Consider the following 15,671-nt stretch of genomic DNA (forward strand, 5'->3'; position numbering starts at 1 on the left):
AGAACTTGCATTCTGCTGGCCAGAGCAGGACGCTGAGATGCCTGGCAGCCTTGACGTTAGGCAAAGTGTGTGCTGCTCTCTCCCCTGGGGTGGAACTTTGGGGTCCTTAGAGATTACGATGTAGTTATTAGAAATTAGGATATAAAAATAGCACACCCTCCTTGGGGCATCGGTTGCCTTGAGAAGCAGCGCAGGTAAAGAGGAGGGATGGACCTTTAAGGCCATCCCGGTGTGGGCAGAGAGAGAAAAGAAAAAGGAGGGAAGATATTTAATAAAATATTTCTTCTTCCAGAAAATGCCCGGAAGAAGCAGGATGGGATTGTGAGCACTTCAATTATTTATTTCACTGACCACTCTCCTCCGCTGCCTCCAAGCTCCCCCTCTATGCTGAAACTCAGGAGCATCCTGGACCTCAGTCCTTTCACGGTGACAGACCAAACACCCATGGAAATCGTCGTGGATATATTCCGCAAGCTGGGATTGCGCCAGTGCCTGGTCACTCACAACGGGTAAGAACGCTGCAGGCAGAACCCGGGGGTCCCAGGATCGTCTGTAGGCCTGGGTCACAACCTCCTCCTTCCAGTGCAGAGCACTGGGCGTCAGCTGGAGCGATTGTTAGCTGCAAAACAGCAATCGTGAAGCCCCTGACCCTCTTCCAGTGGAAGCAGTAACGTAAAGCCTGTAAGCAAAGACACAGCTCCGTGGGGTGACGGGTCTAAGACTGATGAAAGGGCGCACGGCCTCCCCTCAGATCTGGCCGTGTGTATCGTGGAACTGCTTGAATTCGCTTTGGTGTGGAGCAGAAACCGTGTGGTTGGTGAGGTGGAAAGGAACGAGGGCAAAGATGAAAGCAGAGCAGTCTGTTCCCTGAAGTGCGGCACCAGCAGGAGTTCTCTCCCTGTTCCCTGCCGTGGTGTGCTGGGACCAGCTGAGCTTTCCAGCTCTGCCGGAGCCGCGCTGCTCGGCGTCCCTCCCCGACCCTGCCTCTGCCCGTTCCCAGCTCCTGCCCTCCCTCTCGGCACCTCTTTGCAAGCAGAACTACAGAGAGACTAGGGCTTAAAATGCAGCGCTAGACATTCAGGTTGGTCTTTTCAGAGAAGGTGGGGTTAATAATTATTAATATTTGTCTTCGTTATAACCTCCTTACCTTTTTTAGTGTAAAATACTGATGGAGTTTCTGTTGGGGCCTGGGAGTGCCATGCTTTGCGTGGAGTGTCATCCAAAAAGACACTTCAATTAAAATCTCCCGCCGTGAAGCCAAGCGAGAGCCGGGACACCTTCTGTGGTGGTGGTGGTGCACTAAAAACGTGTTTTCACTTTCCAGGAAGCTGCTCGGGATCATTACCAAAAAGGATGTATTAAAGCACATTGCACAGCTGGCTAACCAGGACCCAGATTCGATACTCTTCAATTAAAGGCAGACTAGTAGGTGTTGTGTGCTCAACACAAAAGAAACTTTATAGAGGATCCTGGATATACTTTCCTATTTTTATTGAGACCATGGGACTGTTTTCAGCGTTCCCTTCCATGGAGCTGAAGAAGATAATGTTTTTTTCTACCAGATAACCAATTGCACTACATAATCTGTGGAACATAATCTTCTTTTTAGAAGAAAAAAAGACTTTATTTACGTTGCTTTTGTGAAGTTGCATTGGAAAGATTCCATGAAGGAGTAAAAGCAAAATGCTATAGAATTATATCTCCTCTTCTTATTTTATTTGAACTCTCGTTACTAACGTGGGGAGGAAAAGACAAGGTCTGTACCTTCAGAAATTGTGAAGGAGAAGGATGATTTTGCACACAGCTTCAGGTGGTGGCAGAAGGACGCGGTTGTAACTCAGGGGCGGTGTATTCCCAATTAGCCACTTGGTAAAAAGTCAAAATGGGAGAGGGGAAAGAAATCGGTTAGCTGAGGATGTTTTGTTGAAAGAAGTAAAAAGTCCACAAAAACAACCCCCCCAGAAGACCAGATCTCCTTAAAATTGGGCCCAGTGATTCTGATTGGGAAGAAGCTTATTTTGATTAATCTTTGGTTGAATGTATTTAATTACTCTGATGCTGCCTTGCCGGGAGAACCCTGAGGAGGAGGCAGAAGGAGTTAACGGTGTATTCTCATCGCCATCCCTTCTTTAGATCTATGCCTAAGGATTTCTTCTCCTTGATTTCCCTTGAGCGTGTAATTAAAATTGCGAAGGCTGACTCCTAAGTTACTGCCCGCCTTCACTGCCCTTCCCAGTAAACTCTGATCACGTTGGATGTTGCACGACTGACCTCTTCTCCGTCAGCGGTGTCGGAGGTGGCTGGGGGTGTCCTGCTGGAGAGCCCTGCGCCCGGGACGTTTACATGGATGCGGGTGCCGTTCCCTGCTCCTCTCCTCAGGCCCGGATCCTGGCTCTAGCATTGGCAGCGCTGCCACTTGACGTACGTGCCCCGCTCGGTGTCTCCTCTTGCCAACAACTATGCAATAAAGCCCTTCCTGACCACTGTTGGCCAACTACCTTGTCCCATGTCTGTGCTCCTCAAGTCCCCGTCCCAGATCTTATCAAATTATTTTCCTGTTAATAAAACTGTGACCGTTTACTGGAATTTTGAAGGTATATGAATGCTTTTGGAGGTTGATGTTGTTCCTCATGGCTTCAGTTGCTTTACGGTCCGTGGCTGAGGCTCGTTGGTGGCAGCAGAGCTTCCTCTCGCCTCTGGCTCACCACTGCGGCTGCAGAAGGGAGCCAAGCTGTTGAGTAACGGCCAAGAGTGACGGAGTGAGGGCTCTGGCTGTGCTTCCTGACGGACGAACCTCCGGCTCTTGAGCAGGTGTTGCCCTTGGCCCAGCCTCAGCCGCAGAGGCCGTGGCAGCAGCTCCCCTCGTCCCGCCTGGGCACCCGCAGCCCCAGGGTGGTGGCAGGAGGTGGTGGGGTGTCCCCGTGAGGATACTGCCTGCGATAAACCTCTTCTGGGGGGAGTGGGGACTCCTGGCTAGAGCTGCCTGGAAGCTCGGTCGGTCTTAAACTCTCTCAAATGTAACCAAATGCCTCATCTCTGCTTGGAGCAGAAGGCAGCTTTATTTATTTTCCAAGGCCATCCAGCAGCGAGTTGCTGCTGCCGCTGCTTCAGCCTGGCAGGGAGGGGGTGATGTCTTGAATTCTTGTGTAGCTTAAAGCGGAATCAAAGTCAGGTGTTAGCCAAGGGTCGGATACCTTCTGCTCAGACAGTAAACGCCTTGACGCTGTCTGGGGTGGGTTTGTACAGCGGGAGGTGGTTGCTGAGTTGAAACAGAGACCGCAGCGTCGCCCGAAAGTCGCTCACAACTTGAAATGCTTCGTTCCGCCTCGGCTGTGGCTGGCAGCAGAAGCTTTGCCTTTAAATGCTTTTTTTGTCCCCTTTGGAGAGGGTTGTTCCCCTCTGGCCGGATGGATGCTCTGTGAGTCTGGGTCTGAGCTCAGGGAAGAGCTGCTGCCTTCTGCTTCCCTGGGGTCCCTCCAGCGGAGGTGGGCACTGGAAGATGCCGGGGATCCCGTCCCGTGCATGCAGGCTTGGGACCTTAGAAGGACCAAAGCTTTTCTTTCCTACTTTTCTGCTTACCTTACAATACGCAGGAGGGCTCCAGCTTGGCAAACGCGGTCCCTGCTTCACTTTGATCTGCAATACATGAGAGCCAGTTCCTCTCCTCCGTGTGGGAAGGCTGTAGTAGCCTGGTGGGAAGCAAGAGGTGCCAAAAGGGGAACCCGTGAGCGGGCTGGAGCCCGGCAGCAGGCTGGTAGGTTATCCCAGCCACTCCTGGGGAAGCGGCAGGGCAGGGAGATGCTGTCAGAGAGGGACTGCGGCCGATCTGTGCTGGGGAGCACTGGGAACGGGGGCACTCGTGGTGGGAAACACCGGCCCAGCAGCGCTGGCAAGCTCCCAGCTCCGCGCTGTGGTTTTTTTTAGCGAGGGAGAGGTGTCCTGGGGGGACTGGGCTGAGAAACCGCGCAGGAAGGTGAGGGTGTGGGAAAACGGCCCCGGCTTTGCGGGAAAGCCCGGTGGAGTTGGGCTTGAGAGAGGCTCAGTCCTCGGGACTGGCAGGATTGCGAGTCCTTGCGATGCCAAACCAAACCCGGTGACGATGGGCAAGTAAAAGAAACGTTGCAATGGTACAGGACCTTTCTTTGCCTCTCACTTGAGCAGATCTCTCCACTTGTGCATCTTTTTAGTATGGAAACTGATGATTTTCCCGCGCATGGGGATGCACGCTTTGGTGGCTGGAGGTCTGGTATGTGTGGGCAAGGTGGAAAGGGTTGCTTGGAGCGTGACTCTGTAGCTGCTCTGTCTGCGTGTGAAAACCTCCTGACCCCATTAACCCACGGAAACGGTGTCTGTGTAAGGAGGACACTCGTTTCAGCTCCGGACCTGTTTCTAAGCCATGGTTCTCTGTGTAGGGAAACTTGCAGCAAAATTACCCGACTGTCATTCTTGCATTAGGTGACACTCCGTGCCCAGAACCCGAGGCTGGTGCGGGCAGAGATGTGTAGCTCCGTACTGGGATCCCTGCCTGCCCTGCCCTGCCCTGCCCCGGTGAGACGTGGCGTACAGAAGCCCCTGGCTGTTTGCTGTCTGCTTTTATTGAGTTCCTTTAATTCCTACAAAAATACGTTCAAATCTTTCATCAAAAATTCTGTGCAGGGGACGGACCATGCTCAGGTTTTTTAACTCGAGCATTTTCTCCCTTGGCCCTAATGAATGGCGCTGCCTGGGAAAGGGGCTCCCCCTCCCCAGGGCACCCCGAGCTGCTGCCCAGGGTTTTCCCCCATCCGCTTCTTGCTTTTCCATTGCTTTACCTTCGGAGCGACTCCAGGAGGAGCCCTGGGGTTTCTCTTCAGCGAACGGCTGGTTGTACGTGTCAGAGCTGGAGAGACTCCAGGTGCTCGATAAATGGCACCCAGCCTGCGCTCTCCTTAGCTGAGCGAGGGAGGTTGGGGGCAGCGCTGGGTACAGAGCTGGAGCCCTTCTCTCTGCCTCTTCCATCTCTTCCTAAACCTCCTGACCCCAGGGCTGCGGCCGTGCGAGAGGGGCCCTCGGGCACCCTCCTCCTCCCCTCGCCCAGAAGAGGACAGGACGTGGCGGGGGCGTTGCAATATCCCGGTTATGAAGTACGTCGCTGGGGAGAGGTTTGGGTGCCTGCTTCCACTGCCCGCCGCCTTAAGGGCAGGATGGCAGATGGGGGGTTGACTTTGGAGCTCCCCCAGCCTCGTGCTGGGGCTTGAAGGGGACACAAAATCAGCGAATCATCCAGGCTGGAAGGGACCTTTAAGTTGATCGAGTTGGACCTTGGTTGATCGAGTCCAACCACCAACCCAACACTGACAAACCCACCATTAGCCCATGTCCCTCAGCACCACGTCTGCCCGGCTTTTAGATACCTCCAGGGATGGCGACTCCACCACTGCCCTGGGCAGCCTGGTCCAGTGCTTGACAACCCTTTTGGTGAAGACGCTTTCCCCAATGTCCATCCTAAACCTCCCCTGGCGCAACTTGAGGCCGTTTCCTCTTGTCCCATGGCCTGTTCCTTGGGAGAAGAGCCCGACCCCCCCTGGCTGCCCCCTCCTTTCAGGGAGCTGCAGAGAGCGAGAAGGTCTCCCCTCAGCCTCCTCTTCTCCAGGCTGAACACCCCCAGCTCCCTCAGCCGCCCCTCACCAGACTTGTGCTCCAGACCCCTCACCAGCTCCGGTGCCCTTCTCTGGACACGCTCCAGCACCTCAATGGCTTTTTTTTTGTGGTGAGGGACCCAAAACTGGACACGGCGCTTGAGGTGGGGCCTCACCAGTGCCCAGTACAGGGGGACGGTCACTGCAGCAGCTTTGTCTGGACAGACAGGGGACGAGTGAGGCGCCGGGCTCCTCCTGCCTCCCCCGCGCTGCAGGCAGTAGGTAAGTGGAATTATTTCTCCTCTGTATCTCCAGCTCGTCTGTCTTGGGGACATAAAGGGGGAAACCGGCGTGTCTTGCGTCTGTGAGCTCCATGAGCCCAGCTGGGGCTGGCCTGGCTGTTTCCGCGTGTCCCCAGGGCAGAACGGGGCAGGGTCGGTGCTGGCCTGGGAGCCGGGACTGTGCCAGGAACCAGCTGTGGTGTCCCTGCGGGTGAGGAGGGAGGGACGGCCAAACTGCTGGCACCGGCTGCGCCACGCCGGCAGCCCTGACTGCTGCCTGGAGTCCAGGGTCTGAGCGGCAAAAGGCAATTCACTCTGGAAGGGGAGAGAAATCACCCTCAAGGCATCACCTTCCCTTTCTTCAAAGCAAGTTCTTTCCTCTGGGACCTCGGTGCCCGTCCCCGGGGGCTGCGCCGTTCGGGGACGGTGCTGTGGGACCCGGCGAGGACGGGCTGGGGGAAGCTGGGCTCCTCCGCTCGCTCACATCGCAGCAGCGATGTTTTCCCATCGGTTTAACGAGCATCCCGCCTCCTTCCAGCTGTTTGAATCCTTGCCGAAGGAATTAGATTCGCTGTGTTTTGTTTTCCTCTTTTTCAGGCTGATTTAATGCTTTGGGGAGGGCGGTGCTGGGCGAGATGTCCCGAGGTGCCCCGGGGCAGAGCGGCGGGTGCCAGCGGCGGCGGGCGCGTACGTGATAGCGGGGTCACAACCCCGGGCTTGCTTTCTTTGAACGCTTTATTTACAATGTCCCAAGAAATGATTTCCTGGGGTGTTGACGTGTTTTTCAGTGTGGATTTCCTCCTTCCCGCTGCGAACTGGTTCTGGGCTCAGGACTTGAAAGTAAAACGAGCTCTTGTTTGGAAGGGAACAAAAGACCTGGCTGTAGCGATGAACCGGCTAATAACAACAGAAGGGGGGGGGGGGAGAAAAGAGATTTCGGCCCCTGAACGTATTTGGAGACAAAGGGCGGCACGGCCGGGGCTGTGAACGCCCTGCGCTGGCTGCGTGCTCGGCTGCGCAGCGTTGAAAGCCGAGCTTGGCGGCGGCCGAGATAAGAGGGTCCTGTGGCAGCGACTACAGGGAAGCGGCGTGTGTCCAGATCAAATCCCCGCCAGCAGAAATAAGGTCAACCTGAAAATGTTATTAGAGCCGCGGTTGCGCGCCCCCCGCCCCCCGCCGTGTCGCCCCGTCTCTGGCAGAGCAGGAGGAAGGGCAGGGGCGGCTTCTGGCGGGACGAGGGGCCCCGGGGAACTGCAGCAGCTTTCGGTTTCGGTGATTGATTTTTTTTATTATTGTGTGGTTCTGAGCTTGGCAGACGTCATAGAATCATAAAATAGTTTGCGTTGGAAGGGACCTTTAAAGGCCATCTGCTCCAGCCCCCTGCCACGGGCAGGGACGCCTTCGACTCAGGTTGCTCAGCGCCCCGTCAGCCTGGGCTGGGGCATCTCCCGCCTCTCTGGGCAACCTGGGCCAAGGTCTCACCACCCTCAGCCTAAAACATTCCTTCCTCGTATCTAGTCTAAGCCGTCGTGCTGGCAGAGGCCAGGACAGGCCCCCCCCCGCAATCGCGCGGGCTGATCCGGTGCCTTTGGCAAGGGAGAGGCTTTTTCACCGCTTTTTCAGGGCGGGAGCAGTGTGGTGACTGGCCTGCTGGCACCCAGGTTTAGCACCCATCCCTTTCCCTGAAACCACACGTCTTCCCCGGCATCGCCCCCGCTCTGCCCTCACAGCGGCGGGGAGGAATCCCGGCAGGGCAGAGTGACGTCCCCGGGAACGCGCCAGCCATTACTCCATACTCTGCTGTGCCAAACGCCGTGCGTACGTATACACACCTGGGCTTTTGGGTGTCAGGTCCATGCCAGAGAGTGGCCGAGGTCGTTGCCTGGTGGTGTCTGTGCCACCAGAAATCACAGAATCAGAATGGTTTGGGTGGGAAGGGACCTTAAAGGCCACCCCGTGGCACCCCCTGCCCTGGGCAGGGACACCTCCCACCAGCCCAGGTGGCTCCAAGCCCCGGCCAACCTGGCCTTGAACCCCTCCAGGGATGGGGCAGCCACAGCTTCTCTGGGCAACCTGGGCCAGGGGCTCACCCCCCTCAGTGTAAAAGCTTCCGGCCTTATATCTAGTCTAAATCCCCCCTCTTTCAGTGGAAAACCCTTCCCCCTCATCCCGTCACTCCACCTCCTCACAGGGTCCCTCCCCAGCTTTCCTGTAAACCCCCCCAGCCCTGTGAGGTTCAGCTCCTCCCCTGCGCTCTGACCTGTGGGGCTCGCAGCCTTTTACAAAGACCCCCATCCTTTAGGCATCTCCTACGAGTGGGGAAATGGGGGCACGGAGGCTTCAAGAGTGAGCACTCGAGAAAGGTTATTGCCTGACTCCAACCGCTTTCTCCATCCCCGGCAGCTGCAGAACCCCAAGGTGGTGAGGGCCAGCAGGTTGACTAAAGACTCCCCCGTCCTCGTCACGCCTCCAGGCCGGTGGGCAGGTATTCCTGAAAAAAATCTCTGCATAATGTGTCAAGGAGCTCTCAGCTCGGAGAAAGGGCTGAGCTGGGTTCGCTCCCTGAAATGAAAAGGCTCCGTTTCCGAGGGTGTCGCACTTGTGGCCGTGGGGCTGATCTTGTCTTCAGGGCTGTCCATCGGCGGCAAACTGAGAACAGCCAGGGCCCGCGTCCGAGCGAGCAGGCAGGAGCCAGCCTTGCCGAGGGCTGGGACGCGGGGTCAGGATGAGCTGGGTGCCCCTGGGGGGGAGGTTTGTGGTCGGTAAGGATTTTGAGAGCCCTGGGAGCCGGGCTCCTGTTGATGCTCACCAAGGTGGCTGAGAAAGCAGCAGGAGGACTGAGAGGTGGAAGAAAAAGGGACCATTTCAAAGGTGGTTTTGGAAGGGGGGAGTTTGTTTGTGGGTCCTGGCGTGTTTTAGGGATGATGGGACGTGGGAGCCACCTGGCACCGGCTCCCAGCCCCAGCCGAGGATGCAGGGGGGGGCTCAGGCCTGGAAAGCTGAGGGACAGACAGCAGGGGCAAAGAGCTGCCCCTGCCCCACCACGGCGTGATGGGGAACGAGCCCCTCTCAGCACCGGGGGGTTCAGCTGCGCCTTGGGCTGGGCTTGGTGACCCCAAAGCGGAGAGAGGAGGAGCAGCACCAGGACCCCCCCCAGGCAGCTGGGCGAGATGTGGCCCCCGAGAGCTGCCGGAGCAGCAGGGGAGGAAGAGGAGTGGGGCCGGAGCTGGTGGAGGAGCAGCCCCTGCTCCCAGAGAGAGGAAGGCGCTGGCTCAGGAGCAGGAGCGCGTCTCCCTGGGAATGCCCCGGGCACCCGTCCGGGAGAGGCGGCGGAGCCTCGGAAGCGCTGCCGCCGCAAGACGAGGCAGGACCCGGTTATCGCCCGCAGCCTCGGCTGGGCTCTGCCGCAGCTCTCGGGGCCACAGCTCCTGGGAACCGCACCAGCCCGGCCCCCCGGCACCGCACCCGGGCGGCTCCGCGGCATCCCGGCATCCCAGCGCCGCCGGGGACGGACTCTGCCCAGGCAGGGGGGGAGGCTGGAGGCAGCCTCGGGGGGGAACTGCACCTCTGCTGGGGCAAGGACAGGGAAAAAGGGGGGGGGCTGAGCTACAGGAGGGGTCCCTGCAGCGTGCCAGCCGAGCGTGGCTACCAGCCCAGCTTAGGGTGGGCTCGTGCAGCACCGTGGCTGCAGCCCTGGGGTGCCTGATGCAAAGAGGAGGGAGAGCAGTGCTGGAGTACAGGCTTTATTGACCCAGCACTGAGAGCCCCCCCGAGCCGTGCCGGGAGCGGGGAGGGACTTGCATCCTTCGTGGGAGCTGCCGCCCTGTCCCCACACACCAACAGGCTCAATACGATACCGCGGGTACGCAGGGAATTACAAAGGGGGCTGTGTCCAGCCCCGCGTCCGTGGGCTGAGCCGCTTGTCCACGCTCTGCCCTGCCTGGACCCACCTCTTCCATCCGCCACGGCCCTTAACAGCGAGGGGACGCTCTCGTCCCTCCTGTGTCCTGCGCTGCCGCCGCCGGGGCTCACCCCGGAGTTGAAATCCTGCAGGGTAACCACGGCCGGGGCTGCAGGTGCGAGCAAGCGGGTGGCCGCGCTGGCCCGGTGGGGCTGGGAGGACCAAAAACCCTGAGGGAGGAGATGCTGGGTGAGGAGCGACGGGGAGGTGCGACGGCGAGCTCCCGGGCCCATGGTCCCGCGCAGCTCGGCTCGGGCAACATGCGGCTCTCTGCCACGTGCCTGGGAGCGGCTGCTTGGGCTGGTGACGACTCCAGCGTCGTGGTCCCGCTCTTTGACCTGAAACTGACTGCTGGCATCGCTGCATGGCGTCGCTCCAGGACTCTAATGAGCCCAGACTGAAACTCCTTCGCTCTTTTCCAGATGACGCTGGAGCTGCCTCATCCCTGCGGGCTGTCCCCCGTGCCCGTGCTCGCCGTGCCGCTGCTCTCCAACCCCGGCGTCTGTCCCGGCACCCCGCAGCCGGGCTGGCCGGCTCTGTCCCTGCCAGCCGTGGGCTCAGACTGGCTGAGGGTCCCTCTGCCACGGGGATGCTTTGTCTGGCAGCGGCCGCTGTGACCCCAGTGCCTCTCCTGCAGCAGGGACACATTCGGTGCTACCCCTCTCCATTTGCTCAGACAGGAGCCAGGGAGGTGATGTGCCCCCGGGGCCGGGATGTCCCCCCCTGTGCATGTCTCTTTGTAGGCCCTCGGAGACCCTTCCCGGATGGTGGGCTTCCTCCTGGCTGGATGGAATGGCACCGAGCACTGCGAGTCCCTGCGGGCAGCCATCCCCCGTGCCCTCCTCTGGCTCGTCCCTCGCTGCGAGGGACAAGGCACGCTGGCACGGACCCCGCGCCTGGCATTCCCCGGCCGTTCGGCTGTTGTCCGGTTTGGAAAGCTGCCGCCCCGGGAGCAGCGGGGAGGCGGGAGGCGGAGGCGGCCATCACAGGTCGAGCCGAAAGGCCCCGAAGTAGCTGGCGGCCGCGTCGTTGTAGTCGATGGCCAAGGAGGAGACGGAGACGAAGAGCTCGTCGCCAGCCTTCAGCTCGAACAGCCCGCCCTGGTAGAGAGCGTGGAGGCCGTAGTCCGCCTCGGGCGCCCAGCACTTGGTGCCGACCCCCTTGAGCAGGAGGATGGGCTGGCTGTAGGACGTCTTCCAGTTGATGCACTGGACGAGCTGGGGGACGGAGACGCGGGCGCCGGCCCCGTCGCTGGGGTAGCGGAAATAGATCTGGGAGTAGACGTAGTACTTGCCCGCCTGGTTGACCCGCAGCCGGCCGTCCCGGTAGGTGATGTTCTGCAGGTGGGAGTGGATGGTGCTGTCTTCCCAGCGGGCGATGGCGTGGCGGCAGGACTGGGAGAGGTTCCCGAAGCGCTTGGAGTTGCCTGGGGAGAAGGAAGGGTCACTGAGGGCAGCGAGATGCTCTGGGGAGCACCCGTCAGGTCAGGAGAGAGGGAGGGGGTGGCTGGAGCTCTCTCCCGCTTCATCCAGCTTGGAGGAGTGGAGAAGGCGGTCTTGGGCTGGACAGGAGAAACATGTCCCCATCTGCCACCAAACGCATCCTCCCGCCCTGGTCCCTGCCCTTTGGGTGACACCTTTCCCCTGCTCCCAGCTCGGAAACCCGCGGTGCCCAGCGGCGCTCCCCGACTCACCACCCTGGGCCAGGCTCTGCGGGCGGAGGGTGAGATGTGCCGAGGGTTTGCCGGCCGTTTTGGGAGGAACCTGCCCCTCTGAGGCGTTGAAGTAGCTCCGCCGGGCCTCTGCAAGGAAAGGGACACAGGGCTGTAGGGGACGGAGAGCGCGGGGACGCCCAGCCCCGTCCCGGCAGAGCAGGTCCTCAGAGCGAGCGGGGCAGGGAAATGCCCCACTGACCCGGTGAAGAGGGGGGTTATTTGGGGATGGAAATGTCTAGTCAATCATTATCTAACATTTTGTGCTGTCCCCTGTGGCCCTGGCTCCCCGGACTCCAGACAGACACACACGGCCGTCCCTCCAGCCCGCTCCCTGGGGACGCTGTGCCCTTCACCCGCCCGGCGGGACAGTCCTCGCTCCCCCCTCTCCTGCCCCAGCGCGGCGCCCGGCGGAGTTTGCCCCAGGAGCCCCCGAGCCCCCCCGGGCTGCTGGCACCCCCGGCCGCACGCCGAGCCCTGGGCACGTGGACCGCGGCGCCGTCTGCCCGGCCGCTACCCCGGCACTCACCCTTCACCGCGCTCCGGCGGATGACATTCTCCGTCACCTGGACCGTCAGAGAAGAGAAACAGCCCCGCGGTTAAAGGTGACGCGGGTGTTCCCCGCGCTCCAGCTCCTCTTCCTCGCCTTCATGACCTTGACTTTCAGGCTGGGCTCCTCCACCAGCTCCTCGCTGCAGCCCCCTCCTCCGCTCCCCTCTTAACCCACCCCGCCATCGCCCTCTGCCACCCCCCCCGCAGCGAGGCCGATGGGGAAACTGAGGCAGGGAGGCAGACAGGAGCTCTCCCATCGGCTGCCCCATCCTCCCCCGATCCCCAAAGCCGGCGGGTCCGGGCTCACCGTGGCCACGTAGGCTTTGATGGTGTTGGCCAGCTTGAGGCAGGACTGGTTGCTGATCAGCTCCTCCAGGCTGGAGCCCTCCTGCTGCCGATTGAGGACCTGCAGGCACCGCAGCTCCTCCGCGCTCCCCGGCACCTGGGCTTTGAGCTGGAACACAAACACGGGACACCCCCGCGTCACAGCGGGCCAGGGGCTCGCGGGGCCCGGGGACGCAAACACCCACGGGGTGTCCCGTGCTGGCACGGGGCTAGGTGGCAGGAGGCTGGGTGGGTGCCAAGTTCTGCCAAAAATCTGTGTTTTTTTGCGGATTGGGCAGGTTGAATCCCATCTTGTCCTCCTGTGGGCCCCGGCAGAAGGGATCCTTGCTCCTCCCAGCTCTTCGGGAAACACTCGCGGAGTTCCAGCCCCGAGCGCGAGGGGGAGGTGAGACTCGAGGACTCTCGCAAGCTGCCGAGCACCAGGTACAGAAAAAGAACCCGCGTTTCCCCTTCTCCATCTCCTCCGCCTCTTCCGCCCCAGCCCCGGGGGGAACGAGGCTTCTCGGGCAGCAAAACCCAGCCCCAGTTTGAGCGAGGAGCTCCCAGCTGCGGGGCAGCGGTGGTGCCGGGAGGCTTGGCAGGAGGGCAGAGCTGCGGCTGGACGTGCCCAGGCAGCCTGGACCGCGCTCCTCCTGCTTCTCCGCCTCTAAACGTGCTTTCCCGACCCGAACTGGGGTTGCAAACCCCAAAACTAAGCCCTCCCGCAGCTCTGCCCCTCCACTGCCCAGCTGTGCCGGCCGGCGCCACGACCCTGGGTGCCCGGGGGCTGTGTCGGCCCCAGCAGAGCTTGGGACACTTTCCAGCCTGTGCCGGCTCCTGGTCCAGGCTGGGAAACCCTCCCTCCGTGTGACGCCGGCTGCTGCCCCTTCCCAGGCTGTCCCAGGGCTGTCCTGGCTCGGCTCCGGCCCTGGTGTCATAGCAGGGGGCAGGCAACGGCTGGCCAGCGGGCCTCACCCCACTGTGTGGCTGTGCAGGGAAACTGAGGCACGGATGGGACACTGCCCTGAGATCAGCGGGCCGGGAGCTGGGAATTAACACCTTGACCACCCTGCCTCTATCACCGGGGTCATTCCCAGATCCCAGGACAGAACCCAGGAGTCCTCGGGCTTGGCCACATCATCACCTGGGGCTCAGCCACCTCCAGCCCCTGCGTGCTCAGGCAGCACCCGCGCGAGCAGCTCCTCCGAGCTGCCAGGAGCACTAATTACGCCAGGAGCACTAATTACGCCAGGAGCACTAGTTATGGCACGTGCCCACACAACTGGGGTCATCCCTCCTCCGACCCCTCCCGCTAAGGTGGTGGCACGTCCCCAGCGTAGGGACCGCAGCCATGCGCCTCGTCCCTCTGCGTCCTAACAACCGCCCGGCACCGCCTGACCCCGCTAATTGCCTTGATGAAGCTCCCTGCGAGAGGCTGCACGTCCCACCAGCGCCTCTCCCCCCGCAGGGGACACCCCGCCCCCCCCGCCACCTCCGTCTCCCTCCTGGGGACCTTGGGCTGGGTGGGCTCTTTAAATTAAGGAGAAACTGGGAAAGCTTTGTAAAACTGGAGGCATGGGAATCACCCCCGGCAGGGGGTGAGGCAGGCGGCCATGCCCAGTGATCCAGTGTCCCTGGAGATGCTGAGCTCTGACTATCCCCAGCACAGGTCCCATGCGGGGATCCAGCGAGGAGCCTCTGAAATCAGCCCAAAGAGGGCGATTTAAGGGGTTTTCTCCTGCCTTCAGCCCTTCCCTGGGGCTCTGCCATCCCGCATTCCCCTCCTCTCGCAGGCTTTTCATCTAAGTCCCTCACAGCGGGCACCACATGGGATCTGGGGATGGAAACAAAGACCAGAGCTTTGTCTGCTCCAAAGGATGCTCCGCCGGGCACCAGACAGGCGGTTCCTCCTGCACCCACGGCCGGGGCTTCCTCCTTCCTGCCCCCCCGCCTCTGTTGTGGGTTCGTGCAATGCTTGGCACTGTGGGGCCCTCTTCTTGCTGGGCCCCCCCAGCAGCGGGGACGACGGGCACCGGCTGCCCTCTCCCGCAGCAGAGTCTCCCGCTTGGTGTTTTCCCCTCCTCGACTCTCCCTGCGCAGGGATCGCTGCTGGGGGGGGGGGGGGGGGCTGTTAGCAGGATCAGGCCCGTCACGTCTGAGTTTGGGAAGGGTTTGGCAGGAGCGACGCTGCTGCGGGGAGGTGGGAATGGCTGGATACGGTCGTTTCGTGCGATTAAGCCGGAGCGAGCACTCGAGAGCTGCTGGGATGGGGGGGGTTTCCCAGCCGGGCCACTTCCAGCATCTCCGGGACGGGGTGAAGAGGATTCAGCTGTCCTGGAGCCGGGGTGGGATGGCAATGGAGGGGGGTGGGGTGGGAAAGGAGGGGGCGGGGGGGGGATGAAGTAGGAACCGGGGGCAAACAGGGCCTGAGAGCCCAGGGCAGCCCCCCAACATCCCCAGCGGGAGCTGCAGACTCTGGTGGGACACCAGGGCAGGGCCCCCCCTCCCAGTGCGGACCCTCAGCTGCGGACGGAGCCCAGGACAAAGGCTCCGTCTCTCCGCAGCTGGATCCGCGGCTCTGGGCGGAGCCGGGGCCGGTGTCCACCCCCCCACCCCACATCTGGATCCGCGGCTCCCGGGGGGGCCGGGGACCGTGTCCACCCCCCACCCCACATCTGGATCGGCCGCTGGGGGCGGAGCTCGGGGCAGTGCCCCCCCCCCCCCCCCGCCTCCCCTCCCCTCCGCCTCCACATCTGGACCGGCGGCGGGGCAGCCCGGAGCGGGGAGCGGGCAGAGCCCCCCCGCAGCCGTCGGGTCTCCGGGGGGTGCAGCCCCCCCCACCCCCCGCGCCGTTCCCGGCCCCCCGGGGAGGAGGTGGGGGGGGGTGGGGGGTGTGAGTCGGGGGTCGCAGGACAAAGCTCACCTTGGAGATGGCCATGGTGAAGTAGACGAAGAGGCCGGTGGTGGAGGCGATCTGCAGGGCGAGGATGGCCATCACGGCCACGCTGCCCCACAGGGGCCCGCAGCGCCGCCGCCGCCGCCCCCCCCGCGCCCCGCCGGCCCCGGGAGCGGGGTCGGGACCCTCCGGCAGCATGGGGGTGTCGGAGCCGCCGCTGTCGGAGCGCAGGAAGGGCCCGGCGCTGGGCTGGTGCGGGGCCATGGCCCGGCCCGCCCCGGCTGCCGCTGCCCCGCGCCCGCCGCGCTCCGACGGGGCCGGGAGGGAC

General features: G+C 61.7%; 3 protein-coding genes across 9 annotated transcripts in view; 1 reads left to right on the forward strand and 2 right to left on the reverse strand.

Moving 5' to 3' along the window:
• The window catches only part of LOC134520499 (H(+)/Cl(-) exchange transporter 5), a 40,720-nt gene extending 39,021 nt beyond the window's left edge, over nt 1-1,699 (forward strand). For all 7 annotated transcript variants that reach the window (XM_063345932.1, XM_063345933.1, XM_063345930.1 and 4 more), the window contains 2 exons: nt 293-509; nt 1,325-1,699. In XM_063345932.1, the coding sequence (XP_063202002.1) occupies nt 293-509; nt 1,325-1,415 (308 nt within the window). In that variant the 3' untranslated portion in view covers nt 1,416-1,699. The remainder of the gene's footprint in view (nt 1-292; nt 510-1,324) is intronic.
• A 4,912-nt stretch (nt 1,700-6,611) lies between these two features.
• LOC134520846 (unconventional myosin-XV-like) lies at nt 6,612-10,093 on the reverse strand. Its single transcript, XM_063346712.1, has 3 exons — nt 9,850-10,093; nt 8,160-9,469; nt 6,612-7,791 (listed from the first exon to the last, which is right to left on the reverse strand). The coding sequence occupies exons 1-2, from the start codon at nt 10,091-10,093 to the stop codon at nt 8,427-8,429; spliced, it is 1,287 nt and encodes a 428-aa protein (XP_063202782.1). The 3' UTR covers nt 6,612-7,791; nt 8,160-8,426.
• LOC134521101 (tumor necrosis factor ligand superfamily member 10-like) lies at nt 9,630-15,671 on the reverse strand. The gene is made up of 5 exons (XM_063347203.1): nt 15,371-15,671; nt 12,431-12,577; nt 12,101-12,137; nt 11,554-11,661; nt 9,630-11,286 (listed from the first exon to the last, which is right to left on the reverse strand). Exons 1-5 carry the CDS (start codon nt 15,605-15,607, stop codon nt 10,844-10,846), a joined length of 972 nt encoding a protein of 323 aa, XP_063203273.1. The 5' UTR covers nt 15,608-15,671; the 3' UTR covers nt 9,630-10,843.

This window comes from Chroicocephalus ridibundus, chromosome 9 (genome assembly GCF_963924245.1).
Source record: "Chroicocephalus ridibundus chromosome 9, bChrRid1.1, whole genome shotgun sequence".
In the NCBI taxonomy this organism is placed as follows: domain Eukaryota; kingdom Metazoa; phylum Chordata; class Aves; order Charadriiformes; family Laridae; genus Chroicocephalus; species Chroicocephalus ridibundus.